The sequence below is a fragment of the Dermacentor andersoni genome, chromosome 10, assembly GCF_023375885.2.
Source record: "Dermacentor andersoni chromosome 10, qqDerAnde1_hic_scaffold, whole genome shotgun sequence".
In the NCBI taxonomy this organism is placed as follows: domain Eukaryota; kingdom Metazoa; phylum Arthropoda; class Arachnida; order Ixodida; family Ixodidae; genus Dermacentor; species Dermacentor andersoni.
Genome location: NC_092823.1, coordinates 40,307,639 through 40,331,476, shown reverse-complemented (window position 1 = coordinate 40,331,476; position 23,838 = coordinate 40,307,639). Strand labels below are relative to the sequence as shown.

General features: G+C 46.4%; 1 protein-coding gene across 2 annotated transcripts in view; it reads right to left on the bottom strand.

The window, feature by feature from the left end:
- inaE (inactivation no afterpotential E) overlaps positions 1 to 23,838 on the bottom strand; it is a 203,551-nt gene that overhangs the window by 64,117 nt on the left and 115,596 nt on the right. Inside the window, exons 3-6 of one of the 2 annotated variants that reach the window (XM_050168729.3) lie at positions 23,287 to 23,388; positions 21,698 to 21,869; positions 13,010 to 13,094; positions 7,498 to 7,632 (exon numbers count right to left, since the gene is read on the bottom strand). In XM_050168729.3, coding sequence (XP_050024686.1) covers positions 7,498 to 7,632; positions 13,010 to 13,094; positions 21,698 to 21,869; positions 23,287 to 23,388 — 494 coding nt within the window. The remainder of the gene's footprint in view (positions 1 to 7,497; positions 7,633 to 13,009; positions 13,095 to 21,697; positions 21,870 to 23,286; positions 23,389 to 23,838) is intronic. The other variant, XM_050168732.3, reaches the window with a different exon arrangement.

Here is a 23,838-nt window from a genome sequence, read left to right as displayed (position 1 = left end):
GCAAGAAAGGGGCAGAGAGTAAGTACGGAAAGAAAGAATGAACAATGAAGAAAGTGAAAAAGGAAGGAGGAAAGTGCTGCACCATAGTCGTTCCCAAAACTCTGTAGAATGCCAAAAGCTACGCAGCTACAATGTAAAAACGCTCGAAGAGGTGATTTTCTTTGCTATCCCAGCTACTAAATACTTGTACAGCTTCTAATAGCCCCAAGAATTTGAACATTGTCCCTGCGACAATCCGTTGAATTTCACCGCAACACAGCAGCGCAACTCAATGGACAAGCACTTTCAGAAAGTAAAAAAAAAAAATTAAATTATGGGGTTTTACGTGCCAAAACCACTTTCTGATTATGAGGCACGCCGTAGTGGAGGACTCCGGAAATTTCGACCACCTGGGGTTCTTTAACGTGCACCTAAATCTAAGTACACGGGTGTTTTCGCATTTCGCCCCCATCGAAATGCGGCCGCCGTGGCCGGGATTCGAACCCGCGACCTCTGCTCAGCAGCCTAACACCATAGCCACTGAGCAACCACGGCGGGTGTTTCAGAAAGTATGCATTCAACGATCGACCTATAGTTTAAGAAAGCTTTCGTTTGCGGCGTCGAGAGGGTACTTCCTTCTAATAACATACGCACTTACGAGGCTTAGACAACACTTAGTGATACGTTATAGCAGTGCCAAAACAGGGTCAGAGCCAAAACACTACTCTAAAGCAGCAGCGAAGTTAGGACTAAGTGCTGTAAATGCGTATGTTGTTAGAAGGAAGTACCCCCTCGGAGGTACTATTTGAAACTTGTTGACTCTCGGCCAATCTTTACAGATATGTGTTTCTTTAACGTTACCCATTCAGTTATGCTGCCGCATTGCGGTGAAGTTAAAGAGATCGTTGAAGGGGCAATGACGAAAATTCCCCGAGATGATAAAGCATAAAATAAGTGCATTCTCCAAGACGAGAGCAGAATCATCGGTCCTTCGCGAACGCAACTTAACTCAAGAAACCGGAAAACAAGACAACGCGAATCAGAGTCATGACACCCAATATGACAAGCATCGCGGAATCCTTAGCAGTTCAGCAAGCCGCTCACAGCTATAACGAGATCGGCCTCAACAGCAGGAAGCCGCCCAGTGGTATGGCCGTACGGGGAGGCCAGCGTCCTTCGTTCCGGGCCGACGGTACCGCGTACACTTTCGCGCCAGAAAAGACTTCGCGTGGACCCTGTTATGGCTTGGGGTCGTCCATCACCTGTCAGCTATGGAGAACGCGGGCTTCCGCACACATGCGGCGTTTGCAATCAATAAAAAAAAAAAAAAAAAAAAAAAATACGGGTCCGCTGTGTGCCTCCGTCCTTTGTGTATACCTTCTGGTTTGCAACCAGCCTGTTTTTCTTTTTTTTCGCGAGACCTCGGGTTAGCGCCGTTCTTGTGCGAAAAAAAAAAGCAAAACACGGCGACGTAGCTATATCCTATAGCCGCCACTGTACAAACAAGTGCACCATTCATTTGCTATGGCGGCGTACAGCGAAGTGCGGTCGTATTTGCTGTGTGCGGTATAGCAGAATGCGGGGCTAGGGATTGCCAGAATAGGACGACACAATGTAGGGCGCCATTTAAATTACGCGTAACTTGTCCCTTGGCTACAATTCGAGCACATTCGTCGCCTTTTTGCCGCGGGTTCTTTCGACGTGAGGCGCAACGTCACTTACTGCGGCGATTCTTGCTGCGCCTATTCTGCACTACATTATCATTTTCGTGATATTGTTACCCCTACTCTTGTTACAACGTGTCTTCTTACCATGTACGTAATTCTTGGTGCTGTGTTTACCCCGTCTTCTCTACAATGCTTCGTGTAAGCCCTAAAGGTAAAATAAATAAATAAACGCCAGTCTGTGGATCGCGCAAGTCTGTGGATCCTGTACAGCCCGTTTATAATTCAAGTATGAACCAACTAGTCCACAAGAAAGTATTATTGCAACGGTATATTGGGGCTGGATACGTTTTTTCTTTTTTCACACGAAGAACACGACCACTTTGCGGAGGGTGGTGAAATGAGGGTGCCATTTTTCGGAGTCACACTGTGACTCCAAAAAAGTCACAAACTGACTTTTTGCGGAAAGGCGATAGGGAATATCTACACGAAAACGAAGATACGAGAGCGCAGTCGTACTCTCGTTGCGCTTTCGCAGAGTGCGTAGCGTTTTTAACAACCTTGTCGTGATAACCGAACGCATCTTCCCCTTTCAGCCAGTCAATTAAGTTGGCTTTCAGCTTATAAGTGGAATCATGGAAAGACTCGCCCGGCGTTCTAGTTGTATCCCGAAAACGACGACGGAAAGCTTCCGCTGATAGCCGGTATTTCCTTAACAATGCCACTTTTACTTTCTGATAGTCCTCTGCGTCGTCTGTGTTAGCCTTGCAATTACTTCCGTTGCTTCGCAAAGAAGAACGGTTAGAATCTGTCGCGGCCAACTGTCTAGTGCCCACTCGTTTTTCTCGCAGATTCTTTCAAAAGTAACAAGAAACAATCACATGCCATTGTAAGTCGGCTTGAGATCCTTTATTTTGACTCCTGCTTCACCTGAGCGTCTATCATTTATTGAGCTGTTATTTTCCGATTGTCTGGCTAGATCCCGCTGCAGGTCTAGTTCTTTTAGCTTTATTTCGTGAGCTCTCTTTCTTCTGCAGCGATTTGCCTTTCCTCTGCAGTTCTTTGTTCAGCTTTCTCAGTTCTTTGCCCTTCTTCTGAAGCTTCTTGTTCAGCTTTCTCAGCTCGTTCCTCTCTCTTCCCACGCTTCTGAATTTTCGTCCTCAAGAGTCCCGCAGTTCTCAATCGCCTCAGTAAGCTGCGGATTTCTCTGACTTTTCCCCACCTCAATTCCCGGCTCTTCGCAAATTAATAACAGCTCTGGCTTTCTCCAAATGCTTAAATCCATGGTCAATCCCGAACGAGGACTCGTCTGCTGTGACGTGAGAAAGATTTCAAGAGGACGCTGCACGTACAGAAACTGATTTGCTGTCTTAGAAAACACAGGCGGTAAAGCTTGGTAAACTCTCAAAGAAAGTCAAGCGCTCACCATTCCGCTGAAGCCAGGACGAAGGCTGGAGTATCCCACCGCTGCCACCAGTTCATACGATCTCGACCGGGTGCGGTGGGTCTTCACCGCAAGAATCAGAAAACGACGACGAATCCGGGCATCGTGATGATGAAAAAGTAGAAAGAAATGTATTCACTTCATTGGTACATGGTTGTGACTCTTATCGGAGCCGCCAGTGGTTCTCACCTAACACGGAGGCCAAGACGGCCTTAAATAACCGCTCTTTCGTTCGTTGAGGGAATCAACTGGCCAATCACAAACGCCGAATCGTTCACCAACTCTATCGCCCCTCACTGGTCGCCAGCGTGCTGCTCGGGGTGTTCATGCCTTCAACGAGCTGCTTGTGGTGTTCATGTCTTCAAGGAACTGCTCGTTGTGCTCATGTCTTCAACTAGCTACTCATGTACGTGGCGCACCTGTCTCCAACGTGTCATAATAGGAGGCAACCAACTGGTATCGATGCTTTCCCCCGGGAATTCTGGACGAGGACCATTTCATCAATAATTGGCCACTTCGTGACGGTCAGGAGGGCGACGCTGCTGTCTTGAAGCAAAGTGAATGATGAGGCGTGAACATCAACGGTGACAGCTGTGTACGTGTTGCTGGTGGGGCATCACCCCGTCGCCAGATGTGGTAGCCGATGGCTTCTTGCAAAACTTAAGTCGATCATAACAATTCCTCTTCGAACGACGTGACAGCCGCTTCATCGCTGGCGCTTTCGCAACGCAGACACAATGGCACGAATTCAGGAACGTCTCACAAAGGCAATGCGCAAGGTCAAGACTGACATTGCTCTTTGTTCTGGTGCATCAGGATTATCGCCGTTATGGCGAAAGCCAAAGAGCAAGTTTTTTTCGGAGGTTCGCTGTAATACTCACTCGTGCTAACTTGTGCCGACAAGTTAAAACCCACTAACAAGCCCGCGACTGAGAAAAATCGAGACTACAGTTTAGATAAACTTGACGCGTGGTAACCACAAAGAGAGAGAGAGACAGAAGACAGGAGGCAGGGAGATTAACCAGACGCGAATCCGATTTGCTACCCTACTCTTGGAAAAGGGATATATGAAAGAAAATAGAGAAGAGAGAAAGAGCCGACTTTTACGCACCTTTGAAGGTGGGCCCTGGGTCTGCAAACGGACGCGAGCAGAAGCCTAAAGGTCGACTTGAGATAGTGCACTAACGCTTTCGTGGCCTTTTTTGTGCCGTCAACGCGCACGGCCATGGACCGAGGATCTTCGTTTCCGAAAATGGTTTACAGCCCTGCACGTTTAATGGTGTCCGGTGAGGTTCACGCTCGACGTCTTACCGGGGACAAAGACACAAGATGTGTTTAAAAGTTTCTGTTGTCCCACAAGAGTCGGACATGGGCGCATCACCCATTCCGATGCGGAAACAGTAGACCTTTGTAAATGCTAACCCGAGCCAGAGGCGGTACAACAATGTCGCCTCAGAGTTGGAAACATTTTGTCGCACATGGAGGTGCACGGATCGGTCAAATGTATGTAGGTGTAGGGAGGTTGGGAGAAGACCAATATTTGTGTGTCATAGCCTTGGTCACGAAAATATTTTCTTGCAGTGTGCTTCTGAATAGGGGGATCAGAACGGTTCGGGCTCCTGCACAGGTGGACAGGGCCGCTTGGTCTGCGCAGTCATTACCAGCAATGTGGGTATGTTCAGGTAGCCGCTAAAATAAAATATTGTGCTCCTTATCGAGAGCCTGATGGTGGTCCTCTGTTATCTCATATACCAGTCACTCATAAGTCCTGTGACGTAGGGCAAAATGCAGACTTTGCGAAGTGCTTCCTGGGAGACACAGTACATGACTCGTTTTGAAAGTTGCTCTTACAGGAGGTGCTTTGAAGCAGCAGACGGGGACGCAAGCTCTGCTGACGTTGTCGTGCGTGACAGTTCGAAATTGACTGAAATTTGTGTAGCCGGAACGACAACGGCACCTGTAGAGCTGGATGATGAGGCCGAACCATAGGTATAGATGCAGCACGTTCATTCAATAATACCAACGTCATGTGCTTCAATGCGCGTGTTAGCGTGTTTTTTTCCTTGCGATTGGCCTTCTTCGTTACAGCCAGAATATTTAGGTAACACGAGGTTGTTGGATACACCAGATAGAAAATGAAGGCCTGGCTGCTGGCGTGTATATTGATGAAAGATAGCCTTGACGGCTGACGACAACTTCAGGAAATGTGGCACGAGGTCTCTGCGAGGGAAAGCGCATCAAGCGGTGATCTTGGACGCGGTAAAGATAAAGAACGCGCACTCTGAGACAATCCACAGCAAAGTATGTTTGGATCGGACGATCAAGCCTTTCCAGTGTTGTCCAGTACGTTCAAGTCGAATTTTTGCCCATTAGAAAACATAGAGTGCCAAGCATTGGCACGTGTTCATGACTTCGTCACCGTGGTTCAACATCTGGCGACTACAGAGTAATTTTACAAGAATTATTGCGAACATGTGGTCTAGTGTCTATGGGGGGGGGAGGGTGCTTCATGCCTGGCGGTTTGACCAGCGGGGGAACGATTATTGGTACGTGGATTGGCCTAAACGTGGTCCCTACGCCTTCCTATCTCCCGTTTTAATTCTTATTCTAATAGCTTCCTTACGTCCGTGTATCAGTGTAGGGTAGCAAACCAGATTTGCCACTCCGCTTGGCCTCACTGTCTTTGTAGTCCGATAATATGTTGTAGTGGGCTACCCTATCTTTGTACTTTGGGTCATCATTTTTCACTATCCTTTATAAATAGAATATTGCGCGTTTCGCTCTGGCCACATACATGGAACATCGGAGCGTTGTATTTTTTTAAATTCTATAATGACGGGTGCTCTCTAATATGTTTCCCCACAATACATATGTGCAGTAATCGGGCATATTGCACAGAATGCGTCGTGTGGCGAAGCATAAAAAAACCTTCGCAAAAAATCCTCGTGAACAAAAATACCATAAATGACAATTACTTTTAGGTAGACGCGGTGTGTCGACTGGCGCCTCCGTTAACCCCTCCACTTCAGTCCCCAAAACAGTCCTTACCTAACGCACACGTCCGATTAAACAACCGAATAATAAGCATTTATTTATTTGCAGCAAACTGCGCTAGTCCAATGTATGCTTTTAAAAGCGAAAATTTTTTTCACATTCGCTCACGCCTGCTTCGACGAAGAAGTCAATTGTTTCTCAGGCCTCGCTTATTTTATTTGCGTGACTAAACCTTACAAGGACTAGGTGGCCGCGCAACTTTTTTTCATACAGAGGCGCGCAAACATGCATAAAAGTCCGCCTTCGTCATATTCAACACGATGACAGCAACGTCCTTTGGAAGTTATTAGGGACAATTAGAAATGGCATCCCCGAGCGGCTTTCAGGAACCCCCAAAAAAACCCAAACTTTGCAATGCAGCTCAATACACAAAACCGCGTAACACACAGCAAAGAGAGAGCGTGACGAAAGGAACCGAGCGCAAACTTGCATCCCACGGTATACTACATAAGGAAACCCTCGGCTTTGTCAAACAGTCACTCACGAGTACAGTCGGCGACACCCTTGTGTAGAGCGCGGGAACGGCGGCCGCCGGGTCGCTCCGTAGTCAGCCAGCGACGTCTAACGGTAGCCACTGGGGTCAAGATAAGTATCTGGGCACGCGCGGCGACGCATCTAATCTCGGGCCCAGCCACTGCCTTTAAGCGCAAACCACACGTATGCTTGCGGACGCGCGCTAGCTCGCGTCCGCGCGCCCACGCATGCGCAGACAGTGCTGCACGGCTCGTACGCGTCGAAACGCGGCGCGAACAGCTGCTCTCTGTTATGGCGTGCTTGGGCTGCCTCGCGTCGGCGAGCCTGGCTACGCAGCTACGGCGCAGTATACTCAACTCTCGGTGAAGCAGATTTACATCATGCAAGAAAGTGGTTAACCTTTTCTTTTTGTGCTGATCTAACAGCTCTAAAAATGTAAGAATTACGTTTGTAGATATCGAAACATTTTGAAACACTGTACACATGAATCGTACGAAACGGCGTCTTCCAAGTCGTCTATGAATGATCCCAGTGAACGCGTGCTGTCACGCGCTCGGAAGCGCGCTTTTGTGGATGCAAACCATCATTCCTCGCGAGACGCGGCAGGCGCAAGGCGCGTAAACGCGAGCTTGCGCGCGTCTGCAAGCGCATGTGTGGTTTGTGATATAGACTTCGCTGACTGGCCGTTCCCGCGCTGAGCACAAGGGTGACGCCGATTGTGAATCAAGACTTTCTTTCTTTCTTTCTTTCTTAAGTTTAGTTGGAAGTTATAGCTCGTGCTGGGGGGGTGGGGGGGGGGGGGGGTTCGTATTGCTTGCTCTCTGTCCTGCGCATTGCTCTGTTTTAATCCTTGACTACCTCTCTACTCTTCCTCTCGCTCACCTGGTTCGCTATGATAAGACGCTCCTGTCGTTGGAACTTTCGCAGCAGCACCAGTCCGGCCACCACGTCCGAAGGTACGACGTCCAGGTCACGGAAGAAGTCCGACAGCAGCTTGGCGATCTCCGCGAACGAATTCTGCAGCAGCAGCAGAGAGAGGAGGATCGGGAGGAAAGAAATGGTGAACGACGAGGCTTAACTCTCCCGCGTGCCCTCATTTGCGGTAGCCCGTTACAATTACAGCTCGCTCTCATTTGCACCATCTTATCTGAAGCACCTTGTCCGTCATATGTCTAATGCTCCAAGCAACAGCCAAAAAAAAAGAGAAAAGAAATGACGCGAAGGAGGTGTGTGCACTGTAATCGTAGAGGCAGCAACAGTCAATATTTATTAATTTGCTTGATTCTTTACAGTACCCTCCGATTATACGTACATTACGGAGGGGAGAGGCTTATATTGCAAAGGAGAAAAGAAAGAATAGCTGAAAAGCAGGAGGTGTTATACGCAATTGCTTACACGTTTCAAGTAAAAAAAAAAGGAACACCCGAAAAATGACTATTCGTACAGTATACCTACAACAGGCTTGATAGCGTATGTTTGAAAGCACTTGGATCAGTTATGTTAGTTATGGGGGCGGGTAAGTGACTCTAGTACCTTGCGGTTCTGTGAACAAATGATTCTGAGCCTGCCGTCGTTGACTCTATATGGTATGCTAACCTTACGGGGGTGATCATGCCGGTATGAGCGGATTGCCAATACCGCGGCACATTATATCAGCTAATATCATGGCGGACCAGACTATGTCATTTCCGGGCACTCCCGCGAAGCCCCGAAAGGTCGTTTAACGAGGTGACTAACCTTTAGCGTGACAATGGTCACGCTACTATATAGTATTACGAAAGTCGGAATAACGCAATTTGAGTCATTTTTCCGTGTAATACAGTGTCATTATTGTCTTACGTCACCTTCAGAGCAGGACAGTGGGTAACCGGGCCAGTTGGTATACATTCACGGTCGTTTGAAAGCACAAACGCACAGAACGGAGCGCTCGACCGTAGTGTCTCGTTCTTCGCTATGTATGTGCGCGCTTCCAAACGACCATAAACCTTCAGAGCACTTTGAGGGCACTCTCAAACGACAGGTCGAATGTGCCACCCGAACACACGCTAGGTGGCTCCACATGTGAGCGCTGCATCGCAGGAACAGACACCCTGGTAGCGCAAGCTCGTCCGCGGGTACCTAAAGCTGCGATTGACGAGGAGGAGAAACGCATGCGCAGTCATGAAGGCGCAAAAGCCTCGAGACCACGGAACCATCAAAATATTCGAATTTCTTATAGCACAGCCGCGCTAGTGAACTCAAGTTTGTTGTCATTCATGAACAAAGCTAGGAGGAGCGGCAGTAAAAGCTGCTACGTGCAGCAGCTTGACGGACACGCCTGCGCCTCGAGGTTTGATCCGCAACGCGAAGTATAATCACGTTATGGTAAAGAGTGGATTAACTGCAAAAGCGTGCGAATTCGGTCTGGTCCAGTGCGTCGATTTCCACTCGCACAGACACAAAGAGAAAAATACAACAGAAACGCCCAATAAATGTAATGCAGACTTCGATTAACACTGCTTAGACGTTACCGCACTCAGCCGGAATGGTGGCACACACCCGTACGCACGAGGGTACAATTTTAAAGCCTGATATAAGAACCAGCCACGGATGTTTTAAAGATGATCGCCATGTACGCATTGATGCAGGCGTTCGCTGGCCCTCCTTAATTGGGTGTGGGATGTTTGGACGCTTTCGGGACGTCCCTTGGATGTCGTGTGTCGTCTGCGTAGGTAGCCATTGTGTCGACACTCCTTCCCTGTCTCTAACAAAGAAATCGACTACCTGGATTTTCTTGGAAATTTCAGCTGTTCTGGCGCCGTGCATTCGTTTGATGCTTTGCAGACACGACTGGGAGCACGTGATCTACGAGCGGCGCTTGCCTGTTTTGCAATGCTCAAACTTGGCAGGGGGTCCATTATAAGGTTGGCACCTGTGCGGCGCATAAACGTAAACATTGCACGAGATTACATTGCTAGGCATTGAATTAGGTCGTGCAACGTATAGTTAAGTGCTTCACTTCACAGATTCCAACGCCTGCGTTGGATCTGAATACCTTTTTTTTATTATTGTTGCTATGTATATAACGAGCTGACGCAAACTGAGGCGAGCCACGAGGCCCAACTGCTGGCGGGCGTTTTCGCAATTACGGCGCCACAGGCACAAGCACGTGGTCGCTGACGTCGCTGGCATCCTGTGGCGTAGCACGCTGGTTTATATTTTCTTATTTTTTGTTTATTGCGTGCACTGTTCCCCGCTGCGCAAGCCACTTCCACGGCGCCGCGTTACAGAAAATAGAGCTAATATAGAAGACCTCAAGGTAGCCTGTAGCACATATTAAGCAGATAAGAATGTATACCCTTAAAAGAAAACTTTATGTCGGTTATGTAGAAAAAAATAATGAGAGTGAGCGCATATACAAGACTATGTACACAAATAATTCATACGTACACACTATAAGACAAGCTATGGAGGTACGAGTATCAAGGACGTAGGTTGCATACACTACAGCAAGAAGGGTACTGAAAAAGAAAAAAAAAGAACGTTACAGAGGCACTTAAGCCTCTTTACGTGCATTGAATGCGAAAGCACTCTGACTCTTCCGCGCAATACTTCTCACTTGGTCACGTGCTCGAATCGGGCAAAGTGAATTTTGAGGGTGGGCCACCCAAATTTTGCCGGTGGGCTAGGTAAATTTTGGTAGTGGGCCAGGTTGCTTTTGAACCTGAGTCAACTGAATTTTCGAATTGGGCAAAGTCAATTTTCTGTCTTTTTTTTGTGTGTGTGTGGGCCAGGGCGTCCGTCCGAAGCCGCGGCTGTTCACTGTAGGATTTCGCAGGGCGGCTGATTGCGCGGTTTTGCTTCTATTTCCTTGTGGAACTTTATATCGCGAAAATGGCGCACGCATCTCAGTACCGTAAAGGTACAGCGAATGCACATGCCCCAGTGCGCGCTACGCCAACGCCTTGCGCTTGCCGCTATACGCTGTTTTACTAAAACTCTCTAATAACGGAACGCGCGGGGAGCGATGAATCTCGGCGACCAAACTTCTTGCCACAAAGTTGCAACATATGAAACTGAACATGCAGGACCAAGCTCACGCTAGACATTTCAACGCGATAGCGGTACGGGCTCCATGTCGCAGAAGATCAGGTGTCGGCGTCTGGCGTCGGACGCCCTCTGAGCGAAAACTGTCGTATATGTTCTATACGGCACTAAAGTCACTAAAGTTCCTCATACCTTGTCTTACGTTGTTTACAACGTTATTCCCCGGAATATTGAGCGTGACAGCCCACAAACAAATGTCGCGAAACAAAACACCGACAGCCGCACGCCTTTTAACTGCTAAATCTTCTCAGACTAAAATATTAAAAGTGTGAAACAATAACAGTAGATCGGCCAACACAAGAGGCCGCGCTTCTACCAGAAAGCTAGTGCATAGTGTTCGCCGCCAGCGTTTCTCGGTAAACATTACGGTTACGTAAGCTGCAGTTGCCGGGAAGCGTGAGAGGCAGTCGGGGATCTTTGAATGCTATCGCGTTCCACTATTAATCGCGAAACTTAAGCGTCCTTCAAATTTTTGTTGCTTATAGCTTTACGAGCGGAAGTGAGCGTTTCGAAGCGCCAGCTCACACGAGCGAAGAGCGGCAATAATGAGACTTGACATTATTGCGCATTCCGACGCTGTTGCGCGTTTCTAAGCGTCAGTGAGTGTTTCAGTCACTTGAAAACCAAGAACATTGGTAAAGTTGAGGAGTAGTCATGAGGGAACAACCCGGCCACCGGTTTTCAAGACAAACAAAACTTTCAGAATTTCCATTTAATATCACCAAGTTGGCTATCACTAACATCGCCAGCCATTATCTCCCTTGGGGCGTCTTCACCCGCACTCAGACAGATGGACGTTTTTTATTGCAAATTACAACTTCATTGGAAACACCACAACGACTATGTTATTGCATTTTCAAAGTTATCTATGTGTAGATTATTTGGTGAACTTATTTTAGACGCGTTCGCGTGTTTCAATGGTCTCAGAGCTATAGCTGTCACGAGACTTAAACGCCTGAGCCTGTGGCCTAATAAAGCATCAGGCTGTCTTGCTTTGGGTTGCACCATCAGACAGCTGTTACTCCCGTTGAGCATGCTCAACACGAACATAACCGACCGACCGACCGACCGACCGACCGACCCAGGTGCAAGCCACCGAGAGGAAAGTTTCGCTTTAATAACGATTAGCGAACAATACCGAGCTACAATCAAGTTTCGTAATTTTGTTGTGGTCGCTATGAGCAAGGTTAGGTTAAAAACAATATATAGTTTAAAACATCATTCCTGGTTCCATTGCGTCTTTTATGCCTACTACAAAACTAAAGCAAATATACAGCTGAAGATACTTGTCCCGCCAGGGAAACAATGGTAGTTGTTTAGGAAAATAATACAGAAAGGCTCACGTAATAGCTTTGGAGCCGAAAGCAACACTCCGTCACTCTTACGTTGACCAGGGTGTCTTATAGAAAGGCTCACGTAATGGCTCTGGAGCCGAAAGCAACACTCCGTCACTTTATCGTTAGTCAGACCAAGACCAGGGTATCTTGCACCGTTTTTCTGTGGTCGCAGCTGCGTTTCCTGACCGTCCCTGAAAGTCCGTGTACGCCCGTGGCTGTTTCCTTCCTGGACTTCATAAACTTATTCGTGTGCGATATAGGGTTTTTGTCACATGTTCATTTCTCTTTCTAGCTTTTGAGCAGTCTCTGCTTTCACTTTTCCTGTCACGTCACCGTAAAGAATTGTTGCCCTCTCTTGCAATGTGTTCGCACTAGGGCTGTCAAAGTGGGAAAAGGTGTCGGAAGCGTGGGAATCCGGTCACGTGATGAGTACAGCTGACGGTGGTCTGTTCCGGACTACTGTCAGTTGCACTTTTTTTTTTTCTCTCCTCGAAGAGGTAAGGTCTGGTTGGAGTGTTTCTGGGTGACATGGCGAATGACATTTCGTCGCCGAAGTCGGTCCTTGAAGAACGCCGCAGAACCGCAAAATAGTTCTCGCGGGATTTTATTGCGATAACATTATTTTAGCTTAGTTCCCTCCCCCCCCCCCCCCATTTTCGTGCATCTCGTGCTTCTCTCGCATCTGGCGCGTGTGGCACGCGCCAGTTTTCGCACATCCTTAACTCGTGACAGCTAGCTCTCTGAGACGATGTGATAGAGAGCACCACCTTGGGGATGGGCCCACATTTCCAAACTTCAGTGCCTTGGACGAGATCGGCCCACATTCTCTGTTGGACACTGGTTACCTCCAAAGCGGGTGAAGTCCACCTATAATGCTATGGCGTTATAGGCGGACTAATGCGGTATATCACATTAAAAAGATGAAATTCACCAAGAACGTACTTATACATGAAGACCAAAACGTTACTTACTCGATTGCGATCATTGGTCCCCATGCAGCAGAAGAGCAGACGGCACCGCTTGTTCCAACTATCTTGGTACTCACGGACAGCTTTCCTGCAGAAGGCCACAAAAGCGAGAACAAGGCTCAAAATCGAAGGCAGTTCCTTTCAAGCCCAACAGCATTTATACAGTGCCCCATACATAGGCAACTAGCCATCTTTGTTTGTTGTCTGTCTGAGCGCTTAGCGGTTACAGAGCCCTCACCAAGTAACTCGGGTCGGCGAACTAATTCTGCCAGATACGGTCATTAGAACGACTCGCCAGCTTTTACGAGAAAATGCTTGCGCGAGTCTTTTTACGCCACCGGGCAGCCTATTTGTCAAACTGCTCCCTGTACAGATGTCCACTGCAGCGCCGCTGCGCGGAATAGACGGGCAGCACGGCGGCGCCGGGTATGGGCGCCTTAGGGATCAGCATGTGGATCAGGCTTTCTCTCGAGGCCCGCAAAACAAGAGCGCGCAGCCATTCGCATTTGCGCAAGTACTAAGGGTAATCATTGCGTCGTCATTTAGTTTGACGGCGTCTGCTGTGCACCAAAGGGTATAACGGTGACGCCGGAGCTAGCTGGAACGTAAACTGGTCCATGGACTGGGGGGGGGAGGTCCACCGAGAGCCTAGGCCTGCCGCGGATGTATAAGATCAGCTGCCTATTAATGCCAACAACAGATCTAGCATGCTAACACATCCCGCGGTACGTTCGAACCTCGGCGCCGTCTAATCCACGCACCCCCTCCTCCCCCCTCCCCTGGTTCCAGCTCTGAGCACCCCGCTACCGCTTGGCTGCCCTGCAGATCCTACATTTCCTGGATATATATATTTTTATACAGCCTCAGGTGCTCTCTGGGGGCCTCCGTCAGCCGGTATTATATTTATTTTACCAAGCTACGAGCTTCTCACCGAGCATAGCGAAGGAACTACTAGGGATATTCGCGTTGTAGGTACAGGGCGTACCTTTACGCGAAACGAGATAGTCGGCGGCGGTCTGCTTCGTATTACTTCCGTGCGCCGGTGCGGCAGACACCGATTGTACTGATATTAGGTTGACATTTAGGCCACCGGCCAGCACAGCACAATTCACCTGGAGCAGGTGCTCCCGCTAGCAAACTTTGCAACCGATACGTGTTAAACGGCCATGCTCTGAATACTACAGCAAGAATATGCGTTACGCTGAAATGTTAACTCTTAACTAAAGTAAAGCCGCGCCAAGCTGCAAAATAGAAGAAACTGAGCCAGTGCGCCAGAAAAAGAAAAATAAATAGGACGGCTGTGGAAGCGAAGCCTATGGCCACTTAGCAGGGAGCCATATTTAAGAGGAAGTTCTAGGTGGGGGCGTACTCCTAGTTCATTTTTCAGTTACTTCTCAAAAGAAAAAAACAATCTCATCAGTCAAACACAGCACCAACTTAATACAATTTGTTGCGTTCGAGACACAAAGGTAAATCATTACATAAAACAGAATTTAAGCTTGTTGCAGATGTTGATATGCGAAATCTACAAAAAAAAATTGACAATTTCAAACAATAACTTCGCGGCACAATGCTTACAGCTAAGCAATCCTGCCCAAGATCATATATCATCACACTGTAAACTGTTTCTGTTAGAACTTCCGAAACGGAAAATATGATAATAAGTGGAGGACTTACGCGAAAGCGTTACATTGTTTACAGTTAGCTTTGCCAAACACATATTCATGAATGGGTGTTATATTTGAGAGCGGTGTATAGCGTATCCCTTTGTCCATTTAGATGTCTAAACAGATGCGGTTCACAGAATCGTGCAACCATTATTCATTGCTGAGTCACAGAAATGTAAACTTCATGATACAGTAATCCCTTGTTGTCCAATTTCCAGTAATTTTTTAAAGAGAAATCAAGGCGTAAACAAGACATTTTTCCTGACGATAGGACAATGTTAACATTTTCTTTTACAGCAAAGCGCATCAAATCTGGTGCAGTGAATGCCGAGGAAAATAATGTTTATGTTCCCGTGTATTTGTAGGAGCTCCCGTGGTAAACCTCGCTCTTAATACCGTATAATTATTATGTTTCTATCACGCCATAGGAAAATTTGTGCGGGGGGGGGGGAGGGGAGGGGAGGTGGGCTTCGACAATGAATCAATAATGCACATGTTTCGCCAAACAAGCATTTGACGCAAGTAAAACAGAAAATGCGAAAACAACCAGATAACAAGAAACACGCCAGCAGTATCGCATAGTGACCCTAGTGATTTCAGTGCATAAACAATCCTTCAGCAATGTTCAAGTGAATTCCCATTACATAAACAAGGGCTGTGCGAATATTCGAGGTTCACATATAGCGAAGCGAACATGATGTTATTTGGCTCGTTCATCTACTCAAATAGCTTCTATTTTTATTCGATCTTTGAATCCAATGTGTGACGCTGAAAATTTTGAAGATAATTTCTTTTTAATTCTTACTGATATGGGGATAATTAAAAGGTAGATTTCAGAAAAAAGGACATTTATTTCGCAGTAACGTAAGGAATCAGTGGACCGGAAGTAGGGAGGGAGGCAGAGTAATTATAGAACAATTCGAAAGTTTCAGGTCAAAGAGTTTCCTACAAAGGTCACTAGAGGAATCTGTGACGCTAGTGTCTATGGGAGCTCAATGAGCCAGCATAAAAATAATGGTTAATGCGTGGGTTCGCCGATGTTTCGGGCTTCTGCCTTCATGCAGCTTTGTCGATGCGAAAAGTGATCATCTGCAACAAAATAATCATCTGCAACAAAATATTGCGATTGAAATGCAAAGTTTCTCCACGATTGTGTATCGGTGCATATTCATATTTCCTTCTAATTTGAAAAAAAGAAAGAAATAGGACTGCATACAGATTTAGGCCAATACGGGCAGGTAAAGCGTAATAAATAAAGTACAGAGAACGACCGAAGCCACAAGCCCGAAGATCAGACAAATCCGTGAACTAACCATCGCTCCCATTGTAGAACGTAGAAATGCGATCTCGGCGCCAAAGTTCCGTCCAGTAATTCTAGCGGGAACCTATTCATCGGACATCGTACTCTGAAACCACACGTGAAAGTTACTCGAGGACTGTTCGGCTCGCGTTTGTTTCAGAGCCATTGTTGCTCGATCCGTACTCTATCAAGCTTCGAAGGTCGCTACTCGCACACCCATAGTCGAAACAACAGCATGCGAAAATTTCGAAGTTTGTGCAGGACCGCACCGACTGCGCGTGTGCTGCGTGCCGCAGGGTGCTGCAATGTGCGGTCAGAGTGCGGCCAGTGTGCGGCTAGTGTGCGGTCAGTGTGCGGTCAGTGTGCGGCTAGTGTGCAGTCAGTGTGCGGCAGTGTGCGTGGCGGCTTCTCTGCAAGCATGCGAAGACATGCAGAAAACCTAAATTTTGGAAACCGTTAAGAAAATACTACGCTCCTGCTGCCTCTAAGGAAGTGCCGCGCAGAAACTGCTTTCGTTTTGCAGTCGCGATAATGCTGTAGCAAATTGCTTGAGTCTTTCTTTGAGTTATTTCTTAGTTGTGTTCTAGTAAGGCTTATTTGACTTTCTGTGTAACAGGAAATATGTGTAACATATCTGATCTTGCAATTTCTTTTGTCATTTTCGTTATTCTTTTTCTATTTATGTTGCTGTATAAGCGGGTTCCTCAACGGTGATGTCAGCTCTGAACTGCTCCACAAGCCGCGCCGCTTTGTGAGGCCCGTTCTTCTTTTCTGCTCAAGACAACAAATACATTTATTATTATTATTATTATTATTATTATTATTATTATTATTATTATTATTATTATTATTATTATTATTCAACGAAGCTATTCTTGCGCACGATCCCAAGTTTCCCGTCCTTCCCTGCTATCTCGCCAAGTCGGGAATGGAAAGCCGACTTGTATAGCAAGGAACTGACCCCCAAAATTATGCCAGAGAGCACCCCTTGTGTTCTGCGTAATAAAACAATAAATCACGTCATTAAAACATGTACATATAATGTCGGCTCATATGTGTCTCTAAACCCCGCAAACCTCTTAATGGATATAGCGCATTACATCCAATGGCTCCCTTGATTTCCGTGACTTTTTTTATTTGGGGTGCCACATTCTTGGTCCATCCTGAATGTGCCGATTTGGCACAAAGGTTATAGATTCCATAACTACACTTAGACATATTTGGTACTTCTTTGTGCCGTACACCTCTCATCAAATATCTTTACTGTAGACGAGGATCATACGCTGCTTTCGTCCTCATGGCATCGCTGTATTGACGTCTTGCACCTGATTGGGTGCTTGAATTTCGTCATAGCTTGTCAACGGTGTAGTACATAAACATATTCACTGGCATTAAAGCTTTTCTTATTAGCTGTGTTGTGCATATACATAAACGTTTCACGAGATTGCACGTTGCGTAGGATGAAATTAAAAAAACAACTGTACGATACCGCAATTATTTGTATAGCATTTTATTACTCGCTCAAATAAACCTACGCTTAACATAGATTTCAGCACGTACTGATGCACTACGTTTCCTTGACTGGCCTTGCTCTGAACAGCGTTCATCGTGCGCTTTGTACGCGTCGTCTACTGGTCAGTGCTTCTCTCACCGTCTAGAACGGTTAACACCAAGCACGTCATCCTAACTATGAGGCATATATCGCCGACTTCCTCAAAACACCGTGTTCGCCAATAGCTGCCTGTGCCGCCTTGCACTGATCACTAACTCGTACTGTGATAACTGTAGTGCAATCGAAAGTGTTGAACACATTTCGTTTGAATGTCAGGGTTACAGAGACAAGAGAACTTATTTCAGCAGAATGGAACCTGTTTCCTGAAAAGACCACTAGATTTAGGGGAAATGCAACGTCATGTGCCTTTTACTACAAAGCAAAGGCAAGCTTTACGATTTCCTTTTATATTACTTTAAGACGCTGACTTAATTCACATGATATAGCATATTTACATGAACACCCACCACCTTTGTCTCCCCAGTAAATACCATGATAATATTTTTTTCTCGTCCTTTTCTTCTTTTCCGCTGTCCTCCTCCTAGGTCCTTTTTGTCCCCGATCCCATTTCCTGTGCAGAGCAACAGGTAGGCGCTACTTATACGCCGGAACAATTCTCCCTATTTGAATACAGAGCTTTCTCTCTCTCTCACTCACACTCTGTTGAGTCTGCATACTTTTCGTAATCTGAAAATACAGTTTGAAATGAGGCCGTGTCACGATGTAACAATAGCAAGATCGGCGAATTAAACACCTGACTTTGTAGGCGTAAGCAGCGGCTTCCACCAGTTGAAGACATTTATATGCCCCAGGACACAAACACCAGCCAGGCAAAATGAAAGGTGTGTTGATAATTTCCGCAATCTGTCGTGTTGAATAGAGATTGTATAAGGTAAGATGACGAGCGTTCATCGTGTTATGTCCTAAAGAAATAAATGAATTCTTGTCCGTTTGTACCACAGTTATTATTATTATTATTATTATTATTATTACTATTATTATTATTATTATTATTATTATTATTATTATTATTCACAAATTCCTGCATCACCTGGACACGGTAATTTATGCGCTGATTTACGTATGCAGAACACACTCGTTCCTTCACTTTAGAATTGAAAATCCCAACATGAAAGAACTATTTGTTTACTTGTTTATCCACTTTATTCAAACGGAAAGGTATACATACCGCTATCCCAAGACACAGTTAAAACATTAACCCAACCCCTTTCTCCGTATAACGTGCTACGCCAATTAAACAGAGACGAACGCAAACGTGCTAAGTCTACTAGAAATACAAATGCAGACAAAACAAAACAAAGCTATCTAGAAAGGCGTCCGATATGCACACGCATTAAGCCAGTAAGTTTAGCAGTAGTACTATACACTCCCACACGAAAATTAAATTCTTCGAGCAAACCTAAGGAAACACTCAGTGCAAGTAGTGTTCACATGAAAACCTACAAATCCACAAGTCAAATCGAATTAAACAGTTATGATATGCATATCTTAAGCAGACAAATAATGGAGAAAGTTTAAGTACTGAACCAGCCACATTAAAGAAGAACTGTTTTCCTTTGCTGATAAAGCAACGCGAAGAACTACGAAAGTAAATAGCATTCGCTAGGCGGGAATTAAGTAAATAAAAAGTTACGCTACGAACAACTGGATTTACAGCTCAAGGTACCAAAAGCAGCAACGTCCGCAAACCTCAAAATTTTGACGCTTTGCAAAGAAAATCCACACTACGTCTCAGATGACATCAATTGTCACAGCCTGCTTCTTTTCAACCTTACCATTTCTCTCGGGCAGTTTATATTATCCGAACGTTACACAGGAAGCAGTTATAGGGTAGCTACGAAGACAGGAATAACCGCTGACAACGTCCGCACTTTGCTTGCAAGTGTAAAAAAAAAGTTATGCTTGTTTTTCTTGCTATCGAAGCGCACGTAGCTGATAATTAATTCACTGCCTACGATTGTGACAAGCGAACACGAAATCCCCCCGACGACGTTCCTCCGACATATTCTTTTTTCGCGTCACATGTCAACGTACGCCAACTAGTGATTCGAAGAATCATACAAACAGAAAGTCGCAGAATTTTCGCTGAACTTTCTGTTCCCCGCGACATCATCGTCGTGGCAGTTTGACATCTGAAATCTCATTGCCAATACCGCGCAGAAAGTCGCCGAAGCTTTTATGATTTAATCACGAAAGGGACGGGCTGCCCTGCTCGGTCGTCCCGAAGAACATTTCTTACTGTCTGCCCAAATGGACGTTGCACAAAGTTTCAGTAGAGACCTGTACGCCACAAAAAATACAATAGCGTTATTGACCGAGGACACCGCTGACGCGACGACAGTGATTAGCACAATAAGTAAGTAAACACAAACTGTGTTGCATTGTCCACAACCTAATATCTCGCCCTCAATCAAATCTTTCCTTACGTGGCATTGCTGGAAGGTTGAAGGCAACTAGCATGTTCCTCAGTAATGTTTTCTTTATCTTGGCACACGGTCCTGTCAGCAATTTAACAGTGTCATGGCTTCTGGCTGCTCCGCCATATCACGGGTTCTGTTTTTCTACAGGTGCCGATTTGTCGGACCGTTCGTCAAAACTTCTATGCTCGCTTTCTCGGTGATCTCGGTAACAATAAATGTCTTTTTGCCTAAATCAGGAAGTAGGCGACACTGAATGCGTAATTTAGAGTTCTGCCTGATCAAGCTCTATTGAAGCGTCACATCATCGCGTAGCCCAGTTGAATTAATTAACCAATGCGCACGGTCTGACATTCCTTTTGCTGAAATTTAGGTTTCAACGTATGCCAACAGACAGTTAAACCTGTTTTTACACACAGTCCATACACTCTGCGTACGATCATGGCGCAACTGGTATGAATTCTGCATGCATTGGAAGTCATTTTGAAGAAATATAACATACTAAGGTAATCGCTTAGATATATGTCGAAGAGCGTAACGAAATTGTTTATTACGATCGTTTCCTGCTATCGTCATATGTGATCAGGCCCAAGTATCGAAAGTGCGACGGAAACAAGACTGGCAAACGCACGTAAGTCGTGAGGACCTTCTGAAGCCATGGTGCAGCTTCGGCTGTCGCAATCTTCCGAATCACATCTCGGGGAGAGAGTGAATAATGAAGAACAAGACGTGAAAGTAGAAAAAAAGAAAACCAACTAAAAAAGAAAGAAAGAAGGAACATGTGCTCCTTTGCCTCCCTCTAAAAAAATACATTTAAGCCACAGTGATTAACTTGTCAAAAAATGTCATTCACATTTCATTGCATATATACTCAATTTCGCGTTCACGCGCTTCCGGAATCATGTGCCCTGCGGTGTTCATCATGCTAGCCACCTCTCATTGATAAGAAATGCAAGTAAATGTGAAACACATAGATTAAGCATTAAAGCATAACATAACCAAATAGTGTTGCAAAAAAGAAGACGAAATTACTCTGAAAAAAAAAATGGCGGCATTCGCGAGCAATTTCCCGGAAACACTCCATCAATGAAGCACAGCCACTAAGCTCTCGTCTCCTGGAATGCGGTACTGACAACCGCATAAACGTAGGCGTGAAATTTGGGTTACTTTCGTGCTGGTAATCCATGCTGTAGTAAAACATGGCGTGAACTATTCGCAGACAGTGAAAGAGCGCGTAGACATATGACGCCATAGGTGTGCGGGGTGTTTCTCCAGCAGAGAATGTTAGCTTGTCCACATACTATTACTGTTTACTTACTACCTGGTTACTTGAGCCTTGGGGGGTAATATAGCAACGCTATAGTCGCGACACCTTGGAACACGTTGTACAACCAAAACGTTTGAGAAATATTTTTCTTACGCGGTTGTTTTCATATAAAAGGGGAAAATAGAGAACGGACGGTGTTTGAACGATTATGTCACCGGCGAAACTCCACACAAATTGCTAAATAGAAAACAGTCAGTCTGCATCGCATGATGGCGCCACCGACGCGCCCGCTCACGACAACGTCGCCTCCAACTCGGTTCTCGGTCAACGTGCACTACCTTTCCGGACAAGCTTGAACTCTCTAGTATCTGCGACCACGGAGTTGGCGCTGCGTTTTGCAACCGTCGTTGCTTAATCCAGGCATGCGCGTGCGAGTGGGTGCAGGTTTGGTGCCATGCGTGCCATACCGGTGCCTCCAGTTACGCTGCGAGTTTCCAGACCTCTTGTAGCGCAGCTTGCCGTCCTGCAGGCTGCGCTGGTAGCGCTTCATCTTCACCCAGGTGCGGCCGGCGCGGTCGAAGGTGCACCACACCGTCACCAGGACGCTCAGCAGGACGCACCAGTTGCACACGATGATGCCTGCCAACAGACACGACGGAATGGCAGGGCTGATTGGTCATTCATCGCAAGTACGGCGCATCAGTTGACGGAAGACTGACAGAAGGGAAGCGCAAGAAACGCTGGCTTCCACCGATTTCTTTTTTTTTTTTTTGGTGACTTGGAAGAGGACGCTTATGATGCGTCCCTCCTGCCAGTCTTCCGTCCGTTGGTAAGCAGTTTTTATTTATTTTTCTTTGCAATGGAAGAACATCACCGACAGTGGTCGAGCAGGGCACGTAATATAACTAATTTCGAAGCACCTGCGTATGGGGAAACTGCGCGACTATGTGAGCATGCCCTCCGACGAAGACTGTATCCTCGAAAAGGCGTTCAGGGGCCAGCTGCTAGATTCGGTATATCATCGTGATCAGCTTCTTTTATTCCGCTGACGACGAAGTGCTCCAACAGTAATCGCCGATCATACACCTGTCTTGCGTCAGCTGACTCAGTACTATGCCTGCAAATTTCCAAGTCTCATCACACCGCCTAATCCTGTGTCGTCCTCGATTGCGCCTCCCTTTCCTTTGACACCGATCCCAGCTGACAACCGGTTTATGTGTTATGGGCATTACATCACCTGTCGAACTCCGTCTTTCTTGCTCGTAATTTCTTAATCTCGTAATCCGTTTCCCATCTGATCAATACCGCAGTCTTCCTGTCTGTTCATGTTACGCCTACAATTCTTTGTTCCATCGCCCGTCGTGCGATCCCCATCACACCTTATCAAGCTTCTTTGTTACCTTCCAACTTTCGGCTACGTAATTTGTATTACTAATGGTAGAATGCACTGATTGATTTGAGATATATAGGCAAGCGGGCAGTGATGATTTAGCAATGCTTGCATCCGCTGCTCCCTTCTTCCCCGCTCCATCGCTTTCACCTCGACAGTTCCTTCGCCCGGTGGTACCTCCGTAAGCTCTTGGCCTGCGACGATGTAGAGTCGGGGTTGTGCACAGTCTCGTGCAACATGAATCGCAACACGGTACCCGGGGTTGAAGGGGCTTCAACAGTGCACACCGGCGCCGATATAGGAAGGAAGTGAACACCGTTCGGATTACTGGTATTTACGAAACCAATTTTCGTACGTTGGCGCCGCCGTGTAACCTTGGGATGCCTTCGACCTCGGGCGCCGTGTTGCAGCTAATAGTGCACGCGACTGTACACACCCCCGGCCCTACACCGCCGCAGGCCAAAGACTGATCCGTAAAGTATCACATCATGCATGGTATCACAATTGGCTGATCCACTACTTTGAGTATAGAGTCTCGAGGATCGGCACAGGTAGCAAGCCAGGCTAAGAAGCCCGCATAAAATGACGAATGCTCTGCTTCGATCTGTGTACCATGCCATATGGCACTGAAACTTTATTCTCACAACAGCAGTGAACGGTACGTACCTAGAATTGCGTCCTTGGCGACCCCCATCGGACAGCTGTCATAGTGCTTGCTCACCCATATGACTCCCACCACAAGCCAGGACACCTCCACCAAGAGTATTCCTGCGATTTGCGAAGCCTTTTTGTTGAAAGCGAGATGCATAGGTTGACAACACATGAAGACAATACGTTTGCTTTTTCATAGCGTGAGTTCTGAATCTGAAATTTCAGTTTCGTTCCTCTGTTCAGCAACACGTTTGCTTGAAAACAAGCACAAGAGGCAAAATATAAGACGGCCGCACACATTCCGCGTCGTCGAAGAGGACCACTCATAAGGTGAAGCATTAAACGTCACGCACTCCCGAAATTCCGTTAGAAACTGAACTCTTATCCTATTGTAATCGAATCTTCCACTTACGGCTACGCCTCTTCATTTGAAGATTTCCACTGGTTCATCACGTTAAATAAATTACGTGCTTATTACAATAGTTGCTCTTCAACCAGCTAAGCATCTCAATGGTAAAGAAAATACATCTATTTCTCCTCTAAAATATTCTCACACAATCGTTGACG